Source organism: Salmo trutta, unplaced genomic scaffold (genome assembly GCF_901001165.1).
Source record: "Salmo trutta unplaced genomic scaffold, fSalTru1.1, whole genome shotgun sequence".
NCBI classification, from domain to species: domain Eukaryota; kingdom Metazoa; phylum Chordata; class Actinopteri; order Salmoniformes; family Salmonidae; genus Salmo; species Salmo trutta.
Window position 1 is genome coordinate 1 of NW_021822336.1, and position 10,000 is coordinate 10,000.

The following is a 10,000-nucleotide window of genomic DNA, read 5'->3' on the forward strand; positions in this document are numbered from 1 at the left end:
AACACGATGCTCTACTAACTGAGCACAACGGGACCAGATCGGTTGTAATTGTAAATAAGAATCTGAGAACAATTTTGTTGTCCAATGAATAATATGTGTATATAATATAAATGAGTGTAAAATACATTGGCAGTATATGTTGTAATCGGTAGACTTCAACAGGGTTATCCAGATCACTTTGAGGAGTTTGACCTGGAGATCGGCTTATGACTCATTAACCATCGGAGACGGAGGGCAGGTTGGAGACTCCAGAACAATAATACAGGTGTAAGTATTACACTCCAATTATCCTCAGAATCCCACAACCAAATCTAGCATGATCTAGCTGTCAGATTATACTTAAATAACAGTCTGTTATTTGATGGTTCAATTAAGTCCACTTACATTCCACGTTGTTATAAAATGTTAATATTAACTCTAACAAATAAACATGTTTGTTGTTTACAATAATGACTTATTGTCAAGTCTCTCTTTACATGCCTGGTTGTTTAAAAAAAGGTAAATAGCTTTTACGATAACCCTGTGTCTTATTTCAGTTTTTGTATTTAGCCTTTATTTGGACAGATAATTCAATTAAGAACAGATTCTTATTTACAATAGCAACCGATCTGATTGGCTGAAGGGCAGTATTGTGACGGGCCATTGGTTTGTATTGTGCTCTTATCTGCAGCCTGACAGGCAGCTTCGTGCCTGACCTTATTGTCAGCATGTCCCATCAAATGTGGCTCCATCTTCAGTCTGATGAGAGCGTGGGCTCTATCGGCTTCAAGATCAACTATAAAGGTACAGACACTATCCACCTCTTTAACCCTAGACACAGTATACAGTCCTCCTCTGTGCTGATAACCATAAAATGTTGAGATACAAACACTATCCACCTCTTTAACCCTAGACACAGTATACAGTCCTCCTCTGTGCTGATAACAATAAAATGTTGAGATACAAACACTATCAAACTACCTTAGCCCATGCCTGTCCCAGACCTGACCCCAGCCCCTATCCCCAGCCCCCAGCCCCAGCTCCTAGCCCCCAGCCCCTAGCCCCTATCCCCAGCCCCTAGCCCCCAGCCCCCAGCCCCAATCTCCAGCCCTAGCCCCCAGCCCCTATCCCCAGCCCTATCCCCAGCCCCCAGCCCCAATCTCCAGCCCCCAGCCCCTAGCCCCCAACTCCTATCCCCGGCCCCTATCCCCAGCCCCTAGCCCCCAGCCCAATCTCCAGCCCCTAGCCCCTATCCCCAGCCCCTATCCCCAGCCCCTATCCCCAGCCCCCAGCCCCAATCTCCAGCCCCCAGCCCCTAGCCCCCAACTCCTATCCCCGGCCCCTATCCCCAGCCCCTAGCCCCCAGCCCAATCTCCAGCCCCTAGCCCCTATCCCCAGCCCCTATCCCCAGCCCCTATCCCCAGCCCATATCCCCGGCCCCTATCCCCAGCCCCCAGCCCCAATCTCCAGCCCCTAGCCCCCAGCCCCTATCCCCAGCCCCTATCCCCAGCCCCTATTCCCAGCCCCTATACCCAGCCCCTATCCCCAGCTCCCAGCTTCTTGACAATAACCCCTGCACCAGACTAGCTCCATCCCAGACCTGGCCCAGGACCAGACTAGCTCCATCCCAGACCTGACCCAGGACCAACCTTCTCCATCCCAGACCTGGCCCAGGACCAGACTACCTCCATCCCAGACCTGGCCCAGGACCAGACTACCTCCATCCCAGACCTGGCCCAGACCAGACTACCTCCTCCAGACCTGACCCAGGGACCAGACTACCTCCATCCCAGACCTGGCCCAGGACCAGACTACCTCCATCCCAGACCTGGCCCAGGACCAGAATACCTCCATCCCAGACCTGGCCCAGGACCAGACTACCTCCATCCCAGACTTGGCCCAGGACCAGACTACCTCCATCCCAGACCTGGCCCAGGACCAGTCCAGACTACCTCCATCCCAGACCTGACCCAGGACCAGACTACCTCCATCCCAGACCTGGCCCAGGACCAGACTACCTCCATCCCAGACCTGGCCCAGGACCAGACTACCTCCATCCCAGACCTGGCCCAACACCAGACTACCTCCATCCCAGACCTGGCCCAGGACCAGACTACCTCCATCCCAGACCTGGCCCAGGACCAGACTACCTCCATCCCAGACCTGGCCCAGGACCAGACTACCTCCATCCCAGACCTGGCCCAGGACCAGACTACCTCCATCCCAGACCTGGCCCAACACCAGACTACCTCCATCCCAGACCTGGCCCAGGACCAGAGACCCTATCAGACAGATAGTATCAGTATCAAACAGATAAAGGACTAACATTTGACTAATCCCTGTCTTTCTCTGACAGAGATTGATAAGGAGAGTTGTGGGGACCCAGGCACACCTCTGTATGGCTTCCAGGAGGGCAGTGGGTTTCTGAACGGGAACGTGCTGCGGTTCGAGTGCCAGTTTGGCTTCGAGCTGATTGGAGAGAGGATGATCACCTGTCAGAACAACAACCAATGGTCTGCTAACATCCCCATGTGCATATGTGAGTATGTTCATTGTTTGAAATGCCTTGTTAAAGCACAGTAATTCCGTGGAATATGTTTTTTTTTTTTTTTTTTAATAAGTAAGGAAATGCATTATTACACCTTTCAGGTTTTACATCCCGTATGTAACAGAGCACCATGTTGTGCAGTATGTACAGTATATTTATAGGAAAACCCTCCCATCCTGCCTCGGTGGAATACCTTAATGAACATATGTTCATGAGTGAACATACAGTATAACATAGGAACATGCGAACATAAACATTTCTACACCTAACCCACTCCTTTTCCTACTCCCACAGTCCCATGTTTCTCCAACTTCACGGCGGCCGTGGGCACCGTGCTGTCCCCTGACTACCCAGAGGGCTATGGGAACAACCTGAACTGTGTGTGGATCATCATCTCTGAACCCGGCAGCCGGATCCACCTGGCCTTCAACGACTTTGACCTGGAGCCTCCATACGACTTCCTCATCGTGAAGGACGGAGACCAGGTAATGGATTGATTGAGACCAGGTAATGGATTGATTGAGACCAGGTAATGGATTGATTGAGACCAGGTAATGGATTAATTGAGACTAGGTAATGGATTGATTGAGACCAGGTAATGGATTGATTGAGACCAGGTAATGGATTGATTGAGACCAGGTAATGGATTGATTGAGACCAGGTAATGGATTGATTGAGACCAGGTAATGGATTGATTGAGACCAGATAATGGATTGATTGAGACCAGGTAATGGATTAATTGAGACCAGGTAATAGATTAATTGAGACCAGGTAATGGATTGATTGAGACCAGGTAATGGATTAATTGAGACTAGGTAATGGATTGATTGAGACCAGGTAATGGATTGATTGAGACCAGGTAATGGATTGATTGAGACCAGGTAATGGATTGATTGAGACCAGATAATGGATTGATTGAGACCAGGTAATGGATTAATTGAGACTAGGTAATGGATTGATTGAGACAAGGTAATGGATTAATTGAGACTAGGTAATGGATTGATTGAGACCAGGTAATGGATTGATTGAGACCAGGTAATGGATTGATTGAGACCAGGTAATGGATTGATTGAGACCAGGTAATGGATTGATTGAGACCAGGTAATGGATTGATTGAGACCAGGTAATGGATTCATTGAGACTAGGTAATGGATTGATTGAGACCAGGTAATGGATTCATTGAGACCAGGTAATGGATTAATTGAGACTAGGTCATGGATTGATTGAGACCAGGTAATGGATTGATTGAGACCAGGTAATAGATTGATTGAGACCAGTTAATGGATTGATTGAGACCAGGTAATGGATTGACTGAGACCAGGTAATGGATTGATTGAGACCAGGTAATGGATTGATTGAGACCAGGTAATGGATTGATTGAGACCAGGTAATGGATTGATTGAGACTAGGTAATGGATTGATTGAGACCAGGTAATGGATTGATTGAGACCAGGTAATGGATTGATTGAGACCAGTAATAGATTGATTGAGACCAGTAATGGATTGATTGAGACTAGGTAATGGATTGATTGAGACCAGGTAATGGATTGATTGAGACCAGGTAATGGATTGATTGAGACCAGGTAATGGATTGATTGAGACCAGGTAATGGATTGATTGAGACCAGGTAATGGATTCATTGAGACTAGGTAATGGATTGATTGAGACCAGGTAATGGATTCATTGAGACCAGGTAATGGATTAATTGAGACTAGGTCATGGATTGATTGAGACCAGGTAATGGATTGATTGAGACCAGGTAATGGATTGATTAAGACCAGGTAATAGATTGATTGAGACCAGTTAATGGATTGATTGAGACCAGGTAATGGATTGACTGAGACCAGGTAATGGATTGATTGAGACCAGGTAATGGATTGATTGAGACCAGGTAGTGGATTGATTGAGACCAGGTAATGGATTGATTGAGACCAGGTAATGGATTCATTGAGACTAGGTAATGGATTGATTGAGACCAGGTAATGGATTCATTGAGACCAGGTAATGGATTAATTGAGACTAGGTCATGGATTGATTGAGACCAGGTAATGGATTGATTGAGACCAGGTAATAGATTGATTGAGACCAGTTAATGGATTGATTGAGACCAGGTAATGGATTGACTGAGACCAGGTAATGGATTGATTGAGACCAGGTAATGGATTGATTGAGACCAGGTAATGGATTGATTGAGACCAGGTAATGGATTGATTGAGACTAGGTAATGGATTGATTGAGACCAGGTAATGGATTGATTGAGACCAGGTAATGGATTGATTGAGACTAGGTAATAGATTGATTGAGACCAGGTAATGGATTGATTGAGACCAGGTAATGGATTGATTGAGACCAGGTAATGGATTGATTGAGACCAGGTAATGGATTGATTGAGACCAGGTAATGGATTGATTGAGACCAGGTAATGGATTCATTGAGACTAGGTAATGGATTGATTGAGACCAGGTAATGGATTCATTGAGACCAGGTAATGGATTAATTGAGACTAGGTCATGGATTGATTGAGACCAGGTAATGGATTGATTGAGACCAGGTAATGGATTGATTAAGACCAGGTAATAGATTGATTGAGACCAGTTAATGGATTGATTGAGACCAGGTAATGGATTGACTGAGACCAGGTAATGGATTGATTGAGACCAGGTAATGGATTGATTGAGACCAGGTAGTGGATTGATTGAGACCAGGTAATGGATTGATTGAGACCAGGTAATGGATTAATTGAGACTAGGTAATGGATTGATTGAGACCAGGTAATGGATTGATTGAGACCAGATAATGGATTGATTGAGACCAGGTAATGGATTGATTGAGACCAGGTAATGGATTAATTGAGACTAGGTAATGAATTGATTGAGACCAGGTAATGGATTGATTGAGACCAGGTAATGGATTGATTGATTGATAATTGATTGATTGATTGATACCAGGTAATGGATTGATTGAGACCAGGTAATGGATTGATTGATTTATAACTGATTGAGTAGCTAGTCAAAGGGGAAGGGCATCATGGAGGTTTTTAAATCACTCTAAAAAACCCAGCGTTTCAGCTTGGCCTGAAAGCTTCCTAGCTTTATGTTAGTGATTTCATACGTCCTTTCTGAGATTTTAGGTTATTTTAGTTCATCTCTTATTTCCTCTTGGTTTGTGGTTAGTTCTTTCATCTTCTTGTTTTACCAAAAAAGTGAGTGTTGTTTTAAGTGTTATTGTTTATTTGAATAGTGTTGTGTTGTTTAAATGCTCCCCCTTTAAATAAATAACGTTTAAAATACCATGTGGTTGTACCAGACGGGCTCGTCCATCCTGGGGAGATACTCGGGTGCCGAGGTGCCCTCTCATTTCAGCTCCAACAGCAACATCCTCCAGCTGGAGTTCCAGGCAGACCACTCCATGTCCGGAAGGGGGTTCAACATCACCTACAGCAGTCAGTACACTACTCTATTTATTACCGTGTCGTACAAGTGTAACGCGGGTCGTATAAAGGGGGACCAAGGCGCGGCGTGTGGAGTGCTCATATTTACTTTAATGAAAACACTTAAACAAAACAAACGACAACAAAAAACGACAGCCAACAGTTCCGTCAGGTGATAACTCACAAAACGGAAAACAACTACCCACAAAAACCCCATAGACAAACCCCAACTTAAATATGATCTCCAATTAGAGGTGACGAGGACCAGCTGCCTCCAATTGGAGATCAACCCCAACATAGAAATAGAAAAACTAGAACTCAAACATAGAAATAGAAAACATAGAAAAACACAAAACACCCCCCTGTCACGCCCTGACCTACTCTACTATAGAAAATGACATCTTACTAGGGTCAGGACGTGACAACAAGTCACATTTATTTTTTGGAGAAGCCATTGATGACCAAGTGTACTGTCTTGTGAGTCATTGTAACCCCACTGGTAAAATATGTTGAATTAGCGTTCGTTCATTCTCATATTTTGTTTTTGCTAGGCACACTGTTACAAGGCTGTACATCTGTCACACATCTCTTATCATTAGGTCAGTCACCCAAAGGATGCTGGTAGATCTGTCACACATCTCTTATCGTTAGGTCAGTCACCCAAAGGATGCTGGTAGATGTGTCACACATCTCTTATCGTTAGGTCAGTCACCCAAAGGATGCTGGTAGATCTGTCACACATCTCTTATCGTTAGGTCAGTCACCCAAAGGATGCTGGTAGATGTGTCACACATCTCTTATCGTTAGGTCAGTCACCCAAAGGATGCTGGTAGATCTGTCACACATCTCTTATCGTTAGGTCAGTCACCCAAAGGATGCTGGTAGATGTGTTACACATCTCTTATCGTTAGGTCAGTCACCCAGGATTGCTGGTAGATGTGTTACACATCTCTTATCGTTAGGTCAGTCACCCAAAGGATGCTGGTTGATCTGTCACACGTCTCTTATCGTTAGGTCAGTCACCCAAAGGATGCTGGTAGATGTGTTACACATCTCTTATCGTTAGGTCAGTCACCCAAAAGGATTGCTGGTAGATCTGTCACACATCTCTTATCGTTAGGTCAGTCACCCACAGGATGCTGGTTCGAATATTTGAGGTGACAAAGGTGAAACATCTGTCGATGTGCCCTTGAGCAAGGCACTTAACCCTGATTTGCTCTCGGTGCACAATGCTACTATGGCTGACCTTGTAAAACAACACATTTCACTGCAAGCTTGTCCAGTGGATGGGGACAACTTTGATATATATTTTAAAATGTTTTTTTATTATTATTTTCAAACAAATGTACAGTCCTTGTGTTTCATTGTATATAATTGTATGACTTTATCTAACATTTTAGCTTCAATATCAACTACATGAATCAGTAAAGTCACAGGGCAGATAGATGTTGGATTAATGTTGTGTCAACGTTATATTATAAACCCCCCACTCTATTGCCAGGCTCTGTTTAACAGATGCGTCACATGTCTGATATTGTTGACAGGTCGCTGACGGCCGTATATACAGTATTGTCATTTGCTGTACGTATGTAATGACAGCTACATTATGTATGTTAAAATTCTACCGTACAAGCGGATAAACTGAGGGGGCAAACGAACGACCCTCAGTTTCAATGGGAATGAATATCCCAGGCTATTATATGGTTGAATAGAATGACACCTTGGTGTCTGTTCTCCTCTGTCAAGGCAGTGCGGTGCCTTAGAGGAGGTGTTGTGGTTCTGAGACCTGCTGTAGACGAGCAGTGGGGGATTTATCTCATCTTTTCTTTTCTTGCCACATTTCTTTCTTTATCCTCCTGCTTTTTGAAAGGCCTTATTTCTCATCAGACACTATATATCATGTTCCCTCCCTCCCTCCCTCCCTCACTCTCTCTCTCCCTCTCTCTCCCTCCCTCCCTCCCCCCTCCCTCCCTCCCTCACTCTCCCTCCCTCCCTCTCTCCTCCCTCCTCCCTCCCTCTCCTCTCTCTCTCTCTCTCCCTCCCTCTCTCCCTCTCTCACTCCCCTCTCTCCTCTCTCTCTCCTCCCTCCCTCCCTCCCTCACTCTCCCTCCCTCCCTCCTCTCATCCCTCCCTCCCTCCCTCCCTCCCTCCCTCTCTCTCCCTCCCTCTCTCCCTCTCTCTCTCTCTCTCCTCCCTCTCTCCCTCTCTCACTCCCTCTCACTCCCTCTCTCTCCTCTCCCTCCCCTCCCCCCTCCCTCCCTCCCTCACTCTCCCTCCCTCCCTCTCCTCTCTCCCTCCCTCCCTCCCTCCCTCCCTCCCTCCCTCCCTCTCTCTCTCTCTCTCTCTCCTCCCTCTCTCCCCTCTCTCTCTCTCCCTCCCTCCCTCTCTCTCCCTCCCTCCCTCCCCCTCCCTCCCTCCCTCCCTCCCTCCCTCACTCTCCCTCCCTCCCTCCCTCCCTCCCTCCCTCTCTCTCCCTCCCTCTCTCCTCTCTCTCTCCTCCTCCCTCCTCTCCTCTCTCCCTCCCTCCCTCTCTCCCCTCCCTCTCCCCCTCCCTCCTTCCTCTCTCTCTCTCCCTCCCCCCCTCCCTCCCCCTCCTCTCTCTCTCTCTCTCCCTCACTCCTCCCTCCCTCCCCTCTCCCCTCCTCCCTCCCTCCCTCCCTCCTCTCCCTCCCCCCCTCCCTCCTTCCCTCTCTCTCTCCCTCCCCCCCTCCCTCTCTCTCTCTCCTCTCCCTCCCTCTCCCTCCCCCTCCCTCCCTCCCTCCCTCCCTCTCTCCCTCCCTCCCTCCCTCCCTCCCCCCTCTCTCCTCCCTCCCTCCCCCCTCCCTCTCTCCCTCCCTCTCCCTCCCCTCCCCCCTCCCCCCTCCCTCCTCCCTCCCCCCTCCCTCCCTCTCTCCCTCACTCTCCCTCCCTCCCCTTCAGCATTTGGCCACAACGAGTGTCCGGACCCAGGCGTCCCTCTGAACGCCAGACGGTTCGGGGACAGTTTCCAGCTGGGTAGCTCTGTCTCTGTGGTTTGTGAGGAGGGTTTCATCAAGACCCAGGGTACTGACACTATCACCTGCCAGCTGGAAGGGGGCAAGGTCATGTGGAGCGGACCCATCCCTAAATGTGAAGGTAACAACGATTCATTATTCAGACATTTCCATTGGATGGGGAAAGTGATATCCTTCAGTTATACCGCACCAGGACATGCTCTACATGTGAAGGTAGGACTACAGAGGATGATTTATCAAGTTATTTTACAGGATATTATGTGAGGATTAGTGATCATGAATTGTTTTCTATCTGTCAACTATGTATTGTTACCCCTGGTAACGATCGTCGTAGAAAGTAGACCGAGGTGCAGCGTGTTCAGTGCTCATGAGAAAAATATTTAATTTAACTCAGACCACTAACGCAAACAATAAACAAAGAAACACGACCGTCACGTTCTGCAGGCTTTACAGATCTGTACAAAAACAAGATCCCACACAGAAGGAGGGAAAAAGGGCTGCCTAAGTATAATTCCTAATCAGAGACAACGATAGACAGCTGCCTCTGATTAGGAACCATACTCAACACAAAGAAATAGAACACATAGACTGGCATAGAACGCCCACCCCACATCACACCCTGATCTAACCCCCCAAAAAAGGGGAAATAAACGTCAATCTAAGGTCAGGGCGTGTCACCCCTCCTGTGACCTGTTGTAAGTGTCTGATGTCAGGGCTGTAGCCATAATAATAATTGTCGTAAGGCAGAGTGGAGAATCATTTTAGTTGAAGGGCCGCGTCGGGATCTCCCCATATTCAACGCAGGTTATAGATGTTTAACCAGTGTGTTTGTCAAAGTCAATTTGCAGGATGGAAAAGGGGCTGCTATTTCAAAATATATAGTTATATTATTATTCCTCCATACTTTCTATATGGTTTTATGCTTTATCTTCACGTGGAGCCCGGGGACAGACTGGAGACGTTGGTTTTATTTTATTGCTTATTGTCTCAGATATATGGCAACTACACTCGGTTTTAATTCACTGCAACATTTAACTTTGTATTGAGATG

At 47.0% G+C, this 10,000-nt stretch overlaps 2 protein-coding genes across 2 annotated transcripts in view; both read left to right on the plus strand.

Annotated features, from left to right (window-relative positions):
• Window positions 1-212: 212 nt before the first annotated feature.
• On the plus strand, window positions 213-3,024 carry LOC115181807 (CUB and sushi domain-containing protein 3-like). Its single transcript, XM_029743558.1, has 4 exons — window positions 213-267; window positions 671-783; window positions 2,336-2,518; window positions 2,822-3,024. The coding sequence occupies exons 2-4, from the start codon at window positions 708-710 to the stop codon at window positions 3,022-3,024; spliced, it is 462 nt and encodes a 153-aa protein (XP_029599418.1). The 5' UTR covers window positions 213-267; window positions 671-707.
• A 2,794-nt stretch (window positions 3,025-5,818) lies between these two features.
• The window catches only part of LOC115181808 (CUB and sushi domain-containing protein 3-like), a gene marked incomplete at its 3' end in the record, with an annotated part of 24,257 nt that continues 20,075 nt past the window's right edge, over window positions 5,819-10,000 (plus strand). Inside the window, exons 1-2 of the mRNA XM_029743559.1 lie at window positions 5,819-5,969; window positions 8,877-9,071. Of these exons, the coding sequence (XP_029599419.1) occupies window positions 5,819-5,969; window positions 8,877-9,071 (346 nt within the window). The remainder of the gene's footprint in view (window positions 5,970-8,876; window positions 9,072-10,000) is intronic.